This window comes from Dama dama, chromosome 30, assembly GCF_033118175.1.
Source record: "Dama dama isolate Ldn47 chromosome 30, ASM3311817v1, whole genome shotgun sequence".
NCBI lineage: Eukaryota > Metazoa > Chordata > Mammalia > Artiodactyla > Cervidae > Dama > Dama dama.
This window is the reverse complement of record NC_083710.1, coordinates 52,741,716-52,757,789: the sequence shown is the minus strand read 5'-3', so window position 1 is coordinate 52,757,789 and position 16,074 is coordinate 52,741,716. Positions and strand designations below refer to the sequence as shown.

The window sequence follows — 16,074 nt, the reverse complement described above, 5'->3', positions numbered from 1 at the left end:
TGCGTTTATTTGGCTGGCTACTGAAGCAACAAATGTTCATGCACAGGACACATGAGATCAAGGAGATTCGTGGGTGGTGCAGCTCACAGAAGTGCTGCTGAAATTCTGAGCTGACTGTTAGCTGTATGGAGTGAGGGGCCTGCCTGTCAGAGGAGGCCAGAGCCAGGGCTCACTGCTTCCATACCATCAGGTGGGGAATGCAGCTCTGCCAGCCTTGAGGGTCCACCCGGCTACTAGACAAGGAGACCGTGTATGTTCTCTTTCTGTATCTGTTTTCACATTCTCTTCCTGCCTGCCTCATTGCACGGGAAGCAGGCCTCCTTTGCTCTGCTCTGACTTGAGTCCCCTTCCCCTTCTTTTCCACTATGTACTTTTTAGGACCTTGTTTAAAGATAAACTCCTAGTAACACCTTTTCTGACGCCCTTTTCTAGGATTTGACCCATTTTTCTTGCTTTGTTGTCAGTGCTTTTGCTGACCTTGTTCATAGATCTCTAATAGTTCCTGCAAATCCATTATCTTGTGTGTTTGTTCACATAACTTTCCACCCCCACTGGATGGTGAATCCTACAAGGTTAGGCTGTCCTTACTGTTGTTGTATCCCCCAATAGTTTCTAGAAGAGCAGAGGCTTATTAAATGTATTTTTTGATTGATAGAGTGTGTTACTCTTAACTTCAGGTAATCTTTTTACAGGTGCTGGTTAATCTCTGATTAGGGCATCCCTAGTGGCTCATTTCGTAAAGAGTCTGTCTGCAATGCAGGAGGATCCCCTGGAGGAGGGCATGGCAACCCACTCCAGTATTCTTGCCTGGACAGAGGAGCCTGGTAGGCTACAGTCCATGGGGTCACAAAGAGTTGGACATGACTGGGCAGCTAACAAGAAGAACAACAAATCTCTGATTACTGGATAACCTCCACCAAGAGGAAAACTGTAAAACCTTCTGATTTCCAACCTCTTTTACAAGTTTTGTTTTGTTTGTATTTTTTAGCACTTTTATTTTTCCCTCATGAACACAGGATGAATTTTCAGAACAGGGAGTCAGAGTCGAAAGACTAGGAACATGCTGCCTTTTTCTGTCTTGAGAAGTTCTGTGGCTCAGGCAACAGACGAGACTGGCTGAGAATGTCTTCATATTACATTGAAGTTGCATCAGAATATTAGTGCTGGCATCATTATTCTTAAGAAGGGGCCTATGCTGGAATTTTTGAAATCCTTTTTACTTGTTTTATCAATAACCATCTTAACTGAATGGTGAGGCATCAGAATTGCAAGCTACAGGAAAAATTAAATGTAAATTTCCTGTATAAAGGAAGATGGTTCAAGCAGCTGACAAGTAGAATAAAGCAGTCAAATATTATATCGGTCTAAGCAATGTTATGATTGATGTGGCTTGGTAGTTGTGAAAGACAAAATATTGCAAAACTGCACATGCTGACTTATCTACTCTGAGCACAGAGAATATGCAGCTAGCTTCTTCTCTTATTTCTTTGTAGAGATTGTTATGAATTGATAAACAGTACAGTAAGTCCCACACGTATGAGTTTCATTTTGAGGGCGTGTTTGTAAGTCCAACTTGTTCCTAAGTCCAACAAAGTTAACCTATGTACCCAACTAGCACAATGGGCTATATGGTAGTGTACTGTGATAGGTTTCTAATACTTTCCACACAAATAATACATAAAAAAAGACAAAAAACAACGAAGAAAACACTTTTTATCTTACAGTGCAGTACCTTGAAAAGTACAATAGTACGGTACAATAGCTGGCACACAGGGGCCGGCATCGAGTGGACAGGCGAGAAGAGTTACTGTCTGGAGGAGGGAGTGGAGGTGGGAGATGGCAGAGCTGAAGGACGTCAGCAATAGGAGACGGCAAGCTGCAGTTTCAGTCATGCCTCACGCTGATGGCACAGGTTCTGCTTCCTTGCTGGGTTCAATTCCATCTACCCTCTTGAAAAAACAATCCAGACAATCCAGTGATGTCTGGGTAATAGCTCTTTTTTTTTTTTTTCTCACCATAAGATGACACAGTAACACTGGATTGCATCTCTGAACGGCTGCTGCAATCTTTGTGTACCGGTCTACATTTGGGTCCTAGGTCTCAAAAACGAACAGTGCCTCCTCAGATAAAGAAAATACCCCTGCCATTTCTGGTGTCATGAATCTCTTCCGTTCTTCAGTTACTTCTTCCTTTCGTCTTTTGTCTTTTTTCTGGGCCTGCAGTTCTATCAGGTCTTCACTAGGTAGCTCCCCTTGTTGCTCACAACAGTAATGTGCAGTAAAGTACACAAAAGCAACCACTTGTGGAGGGTGGACGCGTGTGACAGTGTACGCCAAGCATGTGTGCTCACTTCACATGATTTGACGTGTGAACGCACGTTCATGTCTTTGAGAGTTCCCACCTTGAAGGGTTCCTGTCTAGGGGACTTACTGTATAGAGTTCAGATGGGCGCTGGAGGGTTACTCGGGAAGTTTAGATGCTCCTCCCTCCCTCCTTCCCTTGCTTCCTCCTTCCCTCCCTTCCTTCTTTTGTAAAATAATGCAAAGCAAGTGGCTTAATCTCAAACCACATTTGAGATTTCTGGAAAATAACATTTCTGCTTTCTCCAAAAGTGGTTTAAAAGGTATGAAAAAAATGGAAGTGACTACTGTTCATAGACAGAAAAAGTAGATCTCCTCAGATCCACAGATCCACACAACAGTATCCAGGGAAAGTAAAACTAGTAAAACAAATCAACCCCCCCAAAATCCACTTTACCAAGACCCAGGCTTTGTGTGGGGTTAAGAGTATAGATTTTCCCAGGTAATTAGGCTAGATAATCTTTTGAAGTCCTTATTATATTCTGTGATTCTCATTCTTAAATGCTATAGAGAACTTAAGTTTGGTAGGGAAATGTTTATGAGCACTATTTTCATTATGGAATTCCCCCTTAATATCATAAATTAGCTTTCTTTGTTCCATCTCATAATTTTCTCTGGAAATTTAATTTTCCCTGATGGTCAGTCACACTAAGTATACTTTCTTTTTTGTTCCATATGGTTGATTTCTCGTTACTCATTCCTTTACTGTTAACCTTTTAACACTTCCTAGGATTTTTTGTTGTTGCTGAATCTAAATTAAAACAATTAAGTTATTCGCAGTACTAATTTAACTCCCCAGAGTTTGAGCAAACTCAGGGAGTTGGTGATGGACAAGGAAACCTGGCGTGCTGCAGTCCATGGGCTTGCAAAGAGTTGGACATGACTGAGTGACTGAACTGAAAGGAATTTAACTTCATAGTACTAATTTAACTTTTAGTTGCTCTGATACCATCATAGAATTTATAAGCCATCTAAAAAATGGTAGATTAAAACAAAGTAAAACACTTAAAATTTTAGAAGTAATATTTTAGTAATATTTGTGGCTGGGAGAAATCAATAGCTACTTTTCAGTCACCATTGAAATGATCTCATTTCATCTAGAAATGGATTAAAAAATCATGAAAGTTCAGTATTTCCATTGGACACCTTTTACATCACATTATTACCAAATAACAAATAATAAACCTACCTGAAAGTTAAACAGATGATTAACCCCTTCATTGCCTTAAATAAATGAGAAACAAGAAAACAACTAATAAAAATAAATGGAAAAAAATATATGTATAAAAAAATAGTAAATATCTGTAAGTCATTGAAATTGCTTTTGAATACATAAGAAGGCAAATGAAATGAAAATGCAAAGTCACTAAAACATGTAGTGCTTTTATTTTTGAGCATTAGAAATCTTTATTTTTTTAAATTATAGTATAAAAGAGCAGATTATGAATAATTCATTTTTTGTACATAGAATGATATGAAATTATTGATAAGCTTTTTAAAAAGTTATGGTAAAACATAACTGACTAATCACTGGCTACTTGGTGCTTGAACTGTCCTTTAAGCAATATCAGAAGAATAAGATGTCTTTTAAAATTTTTTATTAGAGGATAATTGCTTTACAATGTTTTGTTGATTTCTGCCATGCAACAATGTGAATCAACTATATATATATACATATATCCCCTCCCTCTTGAATCTCACCCCCATCCCACCCCTCTAGGTTGTCACAGAGCACCAGCCTGAGCTCCCTGTGTTATGTAGCAATTTCCCACTAGCTTTTTATTTTACCCATGATATTATATCAGGTGTCGCTAGTGATAAAGAACCCACCTGCCAATGCAGGAGGTAAGAGACTTGGGTTTGATCCCTGGGTCAGGCAGATTCCCCTGGAGGAGAGCAAGGCAACCCACTCCAGTATTCTTGCCTAGAGAATCCCATGGACAGAGGGTCCTGGCAGGCTACAATCCATAGCATCACACAGAGTCAGACATGACTGCGGCAACTTAGCATGCATGCATGCATTATATTTCAGTGCTACTCTCTCCGTTTGTCCTACCTTCTCCTTCCCCCACTATGTCCACATGAATGGATATAGAAGTTGTGGTACATATATACAGTGGAATATTACTCAGTCATAACAAGGAATAAATCTGAGTTAGTTGAACTGAGGTGGACAAACCTAGAGCCTATTATACAGAGTGAAGTAAGAGAAAAACAAATATTTTATATTAATGCATATATATGGAACCTAGGAAAATGGTACTGATGAACCATTTGCAGGGCAGAAATAGAGATACAGAGAATGGACTTGTGGATAAAGTTTCTTTTTATTCCAGGTTCTTCATACACTCAGATGCAGCAGTGGAGTAACTCCTTTAAGTAATAACTTTTGCTTAAACCAGGCCATTAGAGAAAGGAGAAAAAGGTCTTTAAAAATGGCTTATGTGTGAGGGTTCTTTTTCCTTAACATCCTCTCCAACACTTGTTATTAAGTATTTCTTATCTTTTGGGTAATAGCTATTCTGATATGTGTGTGAGGTGATATCTCAGTTGTGGTTTTGATTTGCATTTCCCTAAAAATTAGTAATGTTAAGCATCTTTTCATGTGCCTGTTGGCCTTTTGTTTTGGTAGAAACATAAATTGGTGCTGCCACTGTTTAAAATAATATGGAGATTCCTCAAAAAATTAAGAATAGAATTACCATGTGGTCTAGCAATTCTATTTCTGGGTATTTATCTGAAAAAACTAAAAACACTAATTTGAAAAGATAAGCACCACTCTGTTCATTGTGGTATTATTTACGAGAGACAAGATACGGTATCAGTGGAAGTGCCCATCAATGGATGAATGGATAAAGAAGATGTGATGTATGTGTATATATGTAGACATGTATGTGCTATGCTTAGTTGCTCAGTCATGTCTGACTCTTTGTGACCCCATGGACTGTGGCCTGCTAGGCTCCTCTCTCCATGAGATTTCCCAGGCAAGAATATTGCCATTTCCTTCTTCAGGGGATCTTCCCAATGCAGAGATTAAACCCAGGTCTCCTGCATTGCAGGTAGATTCTTTACCATCTGAGCCACCAGGGAATATATATATATATATACACATACATATAATGGATTATTATTCAGCCATAGAAAAGCATGAAATCTTGCCATTAATGACAACATGACTGGACCTAGACCTTGAGGGTATTATGCTATGAGAAATAAGTATGATTTCCCTCATATGCAGAGTATAAAAAATAAAACAAAAACAAACACATTACACTCAAAGAACAGATTGGCGGTTCCCAGAGGGACCAGGGGTGGGAGGGAGAGCAGAATGGTAAAGGGGTCAACTGTATGGTGACAGATGTAAGTGAGACTTTGGTGCTAAGTGCCCTGTGTAGACAGAAGTTGAATTAAATGTTGTACCATGAAACTTATATAATGTTATAAACAAATGTTACCTCAATAAAAACAGAACAAAACAAAGCATAGTTTATAAAGCATGTAAATGATTTTGAATATCAGAGATAGTTTGGATGGAGGCCCTGGTACTTCACAGCTCCCCATGCAGGTTTTAGACTTTGACCTCTGTTCTACAGTGGGTGAGAACACTACACTTTACTCTGATGATTGTGCCACAGAGGAGGAAATCTGGCCTCAAGTTGGCTTAACAATGCCTGGAGGATGAGTGTTGGGTGACCTCAAAGAGGCAATCAGGAAATCAGAATGCTAGAGTCCAACTCCTTGACTAAGTCATTGGAAGAGCAAGGATGAAACAGGCTGGCAGTTTTCAGGCTCTTGATCTAGTGGTGAGACCCAGCTATTAGACAGGAAGATGTCAGAAGTTCTTAATGTCACAAATCAGAAGCAAAATGTTAGTAAATAGAAGCCGTAGAGAAAAGACAGGAGTTCTCATCACAAGGAAAAAAAAATTCTGCTTATTTAATCTTGCATCTATGTGAGATGATGACATTCACTAAACTTATTGTGATAACTATTTCATGATGCATGTAAGTCAAATCATACTGTACATCTCAGACTCAAACAGTGCTGCATATCGATTATATCTCAGTAGAACTCTAGGAAAAGAAACCAGCAGCCTTCATAGAATTTCCCCAAGATTATTTTTTTTTAATTTTTAAAACATATATTTATTTTTAATTGGAGGATGACTGCTTTACAATATTGTTTTGGTTTCTGCCATACATCAACATGAATTAGCTACAGGTATAAATATGTTTTCTCCCTCTTGAACCTCCCTCCCACTTACCATGTTATTTTTTGAGCTCGTTTCTCCCCAGAACTTTGGTTAAACACATGTTCACTTGTTGTTGCACTAAAGATGATCCAAAAGGATAAAGTCAATAAGATGCCTATTAACACAAGTGAATGTTAAACTTATTTTGTTGCTCCGTATGTATTGCAGGCAAAACTTCCAAAGAGATCTTTATCTGATAAAGTACTTTAATTAAACAAAGACCTTACATAACCAACAATGACCGACTGTATAGTACAGGGAACTCCACTCAATATTCTGTGATAACCTATATGAGAAAAGAATCTGATAAAGAAGGAATATATATATGTATAACTGAATCACTTTGCTGCTTCCTGAAACTAAACTAAATCAACTATAATTCTATAAAATTAAAAAAAAAACAAAGTTCTGATTGACTATCATTTAACTGATAGCATAGTACTCAGTGGGATTCAAAAACAGCATTCAAATAACAGGTCAGTATTGTTGTATTATACACATTAAAATAGTCTTATTTCATCCAGTTTCCAATTTTATGTATAATTAATTGAAGGTCTAACTTCAAGACGATGTTTTTTCTCTATCATCAAAATTACATCATTAAGATTTAGTAGGCATCAACAAAGCCTCACATTGGGCTTTTAACATGTTACCCTGAAGGCAAATGACTGCAGACCTGGCCTCTGTTTTTCTTGTAGGTTGATGAGGTAATGCTGACTCTGAAGCAGGCTTTCAGCACGGCTGCTGCCCTGCAGAGTGCCAAGACCCAGATTAAGCTGTGTGAGGCCTGTCCCATGCACTCTTTGCATAAGCTCTGTGAAAGGATCGAAGGTACAGTATAAGTTGGCCTTGGCAGAGAGGAGTTTGCTTTGGCGTTGAGGAAGTGAGAAAGTTGCTACTGTCTTTGAATGCTTCTTTGTTTCGAGGTGAACCAAGAGCCCTAAGAATCATTTCTCACATCTAGTCAAATTTGTGCGGTCAGTCTCTCCTAGGTGCTTGGCTCTTTTTCCTTTTTTTTATTTTTTAACTTTTTTTCCAGAGGCAGACTCCAGGGAGGAACTTGCATTTCCCACAGTTCTTAAGACTCTTCTGTGTGCACAGTGGGAACTGACCAAATATTTGTTGAATGAATGAAGAGAGACAAACCCTCCCAGAATGTTGACTGTAGATTTTTTTCTCTTCTCACTTAATGATGTGTTCTTTTTTTCCTAAAGGTTTAGAACAGGAATGAAACTTTCCTAACTTTTGAGGGACATTTGAAAATCACCCAGATAATAGACATGATGTCATAAAGCACATTGAAAAAAAAAATGTGTTTTGAAGAGGGGGAGGGACATGAGGAAGAGGTGATTCTGACTCAGTTTTCCTTTCTTCTCCTTGTCCCCTAATAAAAAAGGTTGAAAGCTACTGCACCCAAGAGGACACACAATTTAATAGACACTTGTTAAGTATCTGTTGGGTTGGCCAAAAAGTTCATTCAGGTTCTTCTAAATCTGTTTATGGAAAAACCCAAATGAACTTTTTGGCCTACCCAAAGTCATGTGCTGGGTAGTGTGCTCAGCACTGGGGATGCAGAGATGATTGAGATGCGGACTGTGCCTTCAGGAAGCTTATAGTCTGAAGGGAAGGCAGGCTTGGGAGCAAGTACGTGTAATTCAGTATGATAGATGTTAGTGTTGATGGGGAGAGGCTGAGCTGTAGAATAAAGCAGAGAATGTATGAGCCATAGTAAGTGTAAATTGTGATATCTGTTAAGTAGGCAGGAAAATCATAGGCACATGGCAAAATTTATTGAATGCCCACTCAACTGTGTGAATAAGGACTATTTAAATGTAACAGTCAAATTAAAAAATTTATAATATTTTAAAGAACATGCCTTGTTTTCAAACATATATATATATATATAACCTTTACAAAAATGGAACAGTTTTTGGTGTATGGTAAAGGTAATATAAATCTGGGGAGGAAAGGCTGAGTGATTCAAGAGATGGTGTTGGATCAGTTTGCCATCCAAAGAGGCAAAGATTCCTTCCACATATCTACTGAAAATACATTCTAGAGGGATCAAAGTCTTCAATGTAAACTAGCAAAATACTAAAACCATTAAAAGAAAATAAAAATGTTATTTTGTCCCTAAACAAGAAAACCTTTATTAAGACACAGAAATGCAGAAACTACCAAAAGAAGACATTGACAGATTTGATTTCATAAAATCTTAACATTTTTACAAAACAACAACTGCTTACTTGGACGTTAAATGATAAGCAACAAATGAGGAGATAGCAGATTGCTCTTCGGAATTTGTGAGGACTGTTATTATCTATAAGAAAAAGATAAAACCACCAGTAGGAAATTATGCAAATCCTATTAAAACAAAGCTCCTTTAAAAATTTTAGTTTTAGAGACCTGTGTAAAGAAACAGAATGCAAACTATACATCCAGAATTAGTAGGGCCCTCCCAAGATCTTGAATGAACTGAAATTTAAGGTCCCCAACCTTCAAGGTATGTATGTATCTGAAAGGTGCAAAGGAAGGGTTCATATTGACTGAGAAAGATTCACACAGATTCTTTTCCTAAGGCCTTGGCTAACACCTTCTGATATGATTTTTTACCCTTGTCTTTGACATTAGGCTAAGAGAACATAAGATAGGGCAGTGCTCTGACAGTAAAAATGAAAGGAATAACAGTAAGACAGATATTCTCAATAAGACTTACCGTGTCTCAGCACTATTGTGTTTTCCATATCTTAGACCACTTCATCTGTATAGAAATCCCACAAGATAGGTGCTGTTTTTAATCCTCATTTTACTCATGAGGAACAGGCACTGAGATGCATAGTGGGTAATAACTGTCACATCCTCACTGCCTAGGAGGGGCAAAATCAGGATTTGAACTTGTTCAATCTGATTCCACAGCAACTGGGTGCTTCTTTCTGAAAGAATATCAGAAAGCAAGGATTTTCAGGGTCACACTGTCCTGAAGCCATGGCATCAGTGTGTTTCCCCAAAAGCTGTTTTCATCTGAGAAAGATAACTGTGGATTCTGAACTTGTGTTAGGTACAAAGTATAACGCTGGAAAAAGGACTATATTCAGATTCAACACAAATTAATAGGAGTAGAAAGTGAGAAAAATAGTATATACAAGTATTTAGCAGTATCTAGATATTAGTATTTCACATAACTTACTCAGAATTATAGAGTCCTGTCAATACATTTGGCTGCATTAATATGGAGTTCTTTTTGTACTAAAAAAGAAAGAAAGAAAGGGAGTAGATATGTATGCTAACATAATCTATGCCTATGTTAAGGGCATAGACCGGGAAGAGTAGCACAGTCATGTGGGTGGACCAGAGTGAATCCAGGAAGCAGTGTCTGAGGGCACCATCTCTCGAGGACCCATCCTCAGCATGTGAAACTAAAGTGATGCTGAGTATTGCGGAGATGGAGCAATTTACCCTCAATCTTGTTTTCCTACAATAACTTGTGTGAGGGCTAAATAATATACTTACCTCTTAGGACTGGTTAATTCACTAATCAGTGATTCCAAATTGGAAGTCAAATAAGATTCAAGGTAGTGTAGGGTGCATGCATAGTTTGAACATAAATAATATACAGCTGTTTGCAATTCTTCTACTGAAATAAAAGACTGAGGAAACTTCCTGGGCTATAGGTTTAGTGACATACTTCAAGTAAGTACCCTCTTTACTTTTCTCCTTTTTAATCTTTTATCCTTCTACCCATGCTAGTAACATACTGGAATAATAAGCAACATAAAGCAAACAAACAAGAAAACCCCACTCATGTGAATCAGTTTCTTAATATACTGCCTCAGGAGACTTTGCCAGCAAATAATAAGCTGTGGTAGTGGGTGACATCACACTGTCAAAATGAATTTTAGTGTTTCTAAACGTGATCACAGATTTTCACAGCATTTGTTGTATATTGCACAAAGAAATGTAGAGCGGAGAAGTTTCTAGAAGCTTTTCTTCTTTCTAGTTCCCATCATATACCACATAGTGGTTTAAAACAGGTCCAGCGGTGGCCCTATACATGTTATACACACCATGGTAGGAATTCTAGTTTGTTTTTTTTTTTAAAACAATGCCTATTTTGAGGTAAACCTCTGCTAGGGATTTTAAAGTGCAGTCTACCTATAAGATACATTACATATGAATAGCTGGATATCCTTTTTCTAATCAGAGTACAGTAGAAATATTACAAGTGACCCCTAACTATGTAGATCTGTTTCTTAAAAATGGATGGTCAGGCAAATCATTATTAATATGAATTTCACTTCCCCTTTTAAAAAATTAAAGCAGAAATGTTTTTATGGAAAAGATGCTTGCCTGAGGATTTAATCTAAATTATGTGTAGAAGTGCAATGAATATATGAATAACATAAGAATATAAACAGTTTATTGGGAAAATTGTAACACTAAAAAATGTCCCTAAGTACTAATGATGTCCTTGAAGTTTCATTACCAAGACCTGCATAAAGGGGAGAGCTTCCTACCTAATAAACTCCAGTTCTGCATTTTAATATTAGTAGTTATTTTTTCCTTTTTGAATGTCCAATTTTAAGCTTAGAGATTTTGGGCAAGGCTAAAGAGTTTCTAGGATGGCTAAGTTTGTTAGGACCTTCAGTGGTATAGTGGTATCATGTAGACCTACATGATACCAAACCAACAGCTAACCAGGGCAGCTATTTTTCATGGCAAATAGATGGGGAAACAGTGGAAACAGTGGCTGACTTTATTTTTCTGGGCTCCAAAATCACTGCAGATGGTGATTGCAGCCTTGAAATTAAAAGACGCTTACTCCTTGGAAGGAAAATTATGACCAACCTAGACAGCATATTAAAAAGCAGAGACATTACTTTGCCAACAAAGGTCCATCTAGTCAAGGCTATGGTTTTTCCAGTGGTCATGTATGGATGTGAGAGTTGGACTATAAAGAAAGCTGAGCACCGAAGAATTGGTGCTTTTGAACTGTGGTGTTGGAGTTGGACTCTTGAGAGTCCCTTGGACTGCAAGGAGATCCAACCAGTCCATCCTAAAGGAGTCCTGGGCATTCATTGGAAGGACTGATGTTGAAGCTGAAACTCCAATACTTTGGCCACCTCATGCAAAGAGCTGACTCATTGGAAAAGACCCTGATGCTGGGAAAGGTTGAGGGGAGGAGGAGAAGGGGACGACAGAGGATGACATGGTTGGATGGCATCACTGACACAATGGACATGGGTTTGGGTGGACTCCGGGAGTTGGTGATGGACAGGGAGGCCTGGTGTGCTGTGGTTCATGGGGTCGCAAAGAGTCAGACATGACTGAGTTTCTGAATTGAGCTGAGCTGAACTGAGACATTTTTTGTTAACAAGTCTGACTTCAAGATCACTCATAATGGTCATTGTTTTTGATGAGGAGACTTTCCATTTAATTATTTCATTGCAGTGTTCCAAGGTTTGTTGTAGGCAGGAACACAGCTCCTTGAGAAGGTTTAACTTCAGAGCCTGCTGGTGAAGGGACAAGCTGCAGTGCGTTTTATATGTAAACATGAGTGGTAAAGAATCTGCCTCCCATTGCAGGGTTCAGTCCCCAGGGTTAGTGTTTCTGAACATGATCACAGATTTTCCCAGCATTTTGTTGTATATTGCACAAAAAAATGTAGAGCTGAGAAGTTTCTAGAAGCTTTTCTTCTTTCTAATTCCCTGGGTCAATCCCTGGGTTGGGAAGATCCCCAGGAGAAGGAAATGGCAACCCATTCCAGTATTCTTGCCAGGAAAATCCCATGGACAGAGAAGCCTGGTAGGCTACAGTCCATGGGGTTGCAAAGAATCAGACACAACTGAGTGACTAACATATGTATCTCTGTGGCTGGAACCTGTTTAACACGAATCCCCATAATTTCCCTTAGGTCTCTACCCACCAAGAGCCAAGCTGGTAATACAGAGGCATCTCTCATCCCTGACAGATAACGAGCAAGCTGACATCTTTGAACGTGTTCAGGTAACATGATTTGTAGTCCTCACAAATAAGATATAAAGAATGAGAATTGGATCCTGTTTTTCGAGTTCCTTTTTCCATTTCTCTATCTGAAATGAAAGATAGGTATCCCACTATATTCTCTGATAGTAGAACTCCCTTTTGTTCCTAAGAGCAGCTAAGTGCTTAGCTTTATTTGTGTTTGTCTACCAGACAGATAAAATTAAATGAGAATAAAACAGTAGACGCTGTCTTCCCATAATGTGCTGTTGGTCTGTCTTCAACAGAAAATGAAGGCAGTCAATGACCAGGAGGAGAATGAACTTGTGATTTTACACCTGAGGCAGCTATGTGAAGCCAAGCAGAAGACACACGTTCATATTGGGGAAGGCCCATCGGTGAGATGTTTGCTCCCTAACTGATTTTTTTTTTTTTCATATATTCATTCAAAATTTCATAGAAGTTGTAAAAGGAGTTTCTTTGCTTTGTGTTCTCATCTTTAGGGTTAAGCCCTAATCATCCTTTTCCTCCTAGCATCTTAGAAATTTTATAGTAAATTTTAGCAGGCATTGGCACATGGAGATAAAATTGTGATGCTTTTAAAATGTAAAAAAATTGTGAATTTTGATAGAAAACCAGTGATAGCAAATGCTCATGATTTAGAATGAATGTACATATTTTAGTAATACTAATCCATTATTTTATTTCAAATCCATATGAACATCTTATTTCATTAAAAACTTACACAGCCTTGAGTGGTAGAAGGCAAACATGCAAACAAGAAGTAATGTCATGGAAACGGCTCTCCTGACTGCAAACGAAGGGATGATATTTCTGTGCTCGTGGTTTAGAATGTGTTCTCAGCTGCATGTAGATAAAGCCAGACCACCGGCAATGACATCTAAGGAAATTATGACATATTTACCTCAATAGCACTAATTCAGGTTATATTTTCATTTCATTCTATTCAGAACAAATCACATGCCATGTGATAAGTGATTCCTTAATTATTTATTGTACAAGTACTTCTAGAGGACCTTCTATGAGCCAAGCTATATGATAATGTGACAAAAAAGACATCAATGGATGATGTAGCCTGCAGAGAAGAGCTCAAATAATCCAAAAGGGAATGCAAATTAAAAGTGAAAAGTGTTAGTTGCTCAGTCCTGTCTGACTCTTTGTGACCATAAATATTAATAGATACATGTAGTAGAGGCAACAAAATAGCTTTTTAAAAGAATGTGCAGTGAACACATAAGTAGCTTCCTGTTTGCTTTCCAGCTGGAGCAGAGAGTGAGGGTAGAGGAGAGCATGAAAGAATTGGAGAGGAAGAGATTTTTGGGGGAGGGGGAGGCTGGAGTTTTAGGGGAGATAAAGTGTTCTAATCAGAACAGTGGAGGATTTGTATTTTAAGAAGGAACACTGAGCAGTTAAGTGGTAACTTTGTGACCATGAGTGAATATACTCCTTGCAGGCCCTCCAAGGACATACTGGCTTTTTAGGGTTTGCTTGGGGATTGATGGGGAATAAGGCTGGAGGCTAAGCAGTAGTGAGATGATAAAGAGCCTTAAGTGCTATGCCTGACTTTGTCATTGAAGGATTTCAGGTAAGAGCAAGAGAAAATCAGATTTGTACTTTAAAGAGATAATTCTTCTGTCATAGTGATGGTTGGTTTGTGGGGCTGGTTAGTGAGTGCCAGGACTGAAGTTACATTTTCGAATTGGGAGACTCTGGTAATAGACTATGTGAGAAGTGATTCGTTTATCAAGTGCATACTATGTACTAGGCAATAGAGATGAATAATGACAGCTCTTTTCTGACCTCTAACTGTTTAGAAGGAAAAACCAACATGTAATCAAATGAAGTGAAAATGAAGTACAGTGTGATTGGCGCAGTGATATATGTGTGTTCTAGACAGAGATAGCACTGGGACATAAATAGATTGAATGATTCTATCTTGAAAAATTTATTTTGTCTTAGAGAGCAGCTAAACTGGAGCCCTGGAGATGTAAGGGAGGCACTGAGTCAAGAGTGATTTGGGAAGCATGATCCTTAGGATTTGGTGACTGACTGGATAGATATGTTTAGGATGGGAGAGGGTCTTGCTGGGAGAGACTTCAAGGTTTCAGATTTGGAAGAACTGGGTGCAATAGCTAAGAAATACACAAAGAAGAAAAGAGTAGGGCAGAAGATGGAAATAAGAAAGAAGAATTCAATTTTGCAAGTGTGTTTGAGATCTAATTAGAAAATGGATTTGGTGCTCGTGGAATTTGAGTTGACATTATAAATACAGAAGACAGTGAGCTTTGGCACAGGTTTGAAGTCAAAGGTGGGTGTTCTGAGGGATACTCACATTTTAGGCAATGAGTAAATTAAAAGGGAGCCAGTAATAAAAAACTGAAAGGGAGTAATGAGGGAGAAAGATTTATTATGGTATGACCAAGGTAGGAGAAAAGTTCACGTAAGATCAGTGATGTCCAATGACACAGGAAGGTCAAGAAACTTCAAGAGTAAAATCTGTCAATGGGTTTGCTTATATCAGTCATTGATGGTAATAGTCATGTTGACCAGAAGGCCAAAGGCAGTATGTGAGTAGTGGTACAAATTTTCTATATGATGGAGAGAACTCAAGGTCACAGAGGAGGTTTTAACAATTTATGTATGAAATTCCTCCCCCTCTCTCTCCCTTGCTCTTTCTTTTCCTTTCTTCCTTCCATTTATTCACCTAGTACTCCCTGAGTGGGCTTCCCAGGTGGTTCAGTGGTAAAGAACTTGCCTGCAGTATAGTAGGCATATGTTCGATCTCTGGGTCGGGAAGATCCCCTGGAAAAGGAAACAGCAACCCACTCCAGTATTCCTGCCTGGGAAATCCCGTGGCCAGAGAAGCCTGGCAGGCTCCAATCCATGGGGTAGCAAAGAGTGGGACGTGGCTGAGAGACTAAACAACAGCGAGTTCACTGAGCAGCTGCTTTGCCAGGCGTTGTGCTCAGGACTTTGTGCTCAAGACAATTTCCCTGTTTCAGTCGTGTCATTCATCCCAAAGCCTTAGAGTAATGAGTCAGCCTAGTCCTCACACACAGCCGGAGCCCAGTCCAGCCCGCATCCCTACCCATTGTTTGCTCTCCTTTTGGATGGCAGCCGTGTTTCTTTCATCAGGAACTCCTTAGACGATCCTGTGGTACCAGCTCCACTATGGACCTTTATTGCCTCCTGTGTAGACCGTGCTGAATCCTCCCATGTGATCCTCCAGTCTCTGATTTCCCAGTTCTTTGAGTGACTTTGATCACTCTCTTCACATAGATCTTCCCCAAACATTACTTTCACAGTGATGCCCCTCTGCTTATAAATTGTAATCAGTGATTCTTCCTAATTACCCAGCATTTAAGATCAAGGTTTTATCTCCAGCTTCACTTTCCCACTTTCCACTCACTTCCTTCTGTTTTAGTCAACTATCTGTATTGACATCCCGTCCTGTGAGCATCC

The 16,074-nt window shown here is 38.8% G+C and overlaps 1 protein-coding gene across 2 annotated transcripts in view; it reads left to right on the top strand.

Annotated features, from left to right (window-relative positions):
- TBC1D4 (TBC1 domain family member 4) overlaps positions 1 to 16,074 on the top strand; it is a 210,545-nt gene that overhangs the window by 130,816 nt on the left and 63,655 nt on the right. For both annotated transcript variants that reach the window (XM_061133697.1, XM_061133696.1), the window contains exons 5-7: positions 7,311 to 7,443; positions 12,524 to 12,615; positions 12,879 to 12,989. In XM_061133697.1, the coding sequence (XP_060989680.1) occupies positions 7,311 to 7,443; positions 12,524 to 12,615; positions 12,879 to 12,989 (336 nt within the window). The remainder of the gene's footprint in view (positions 1 to 7,310; positions 7,444 to 12,523; positions 12,616 to 12,878; positions 12,990 to 16,074) is intronic.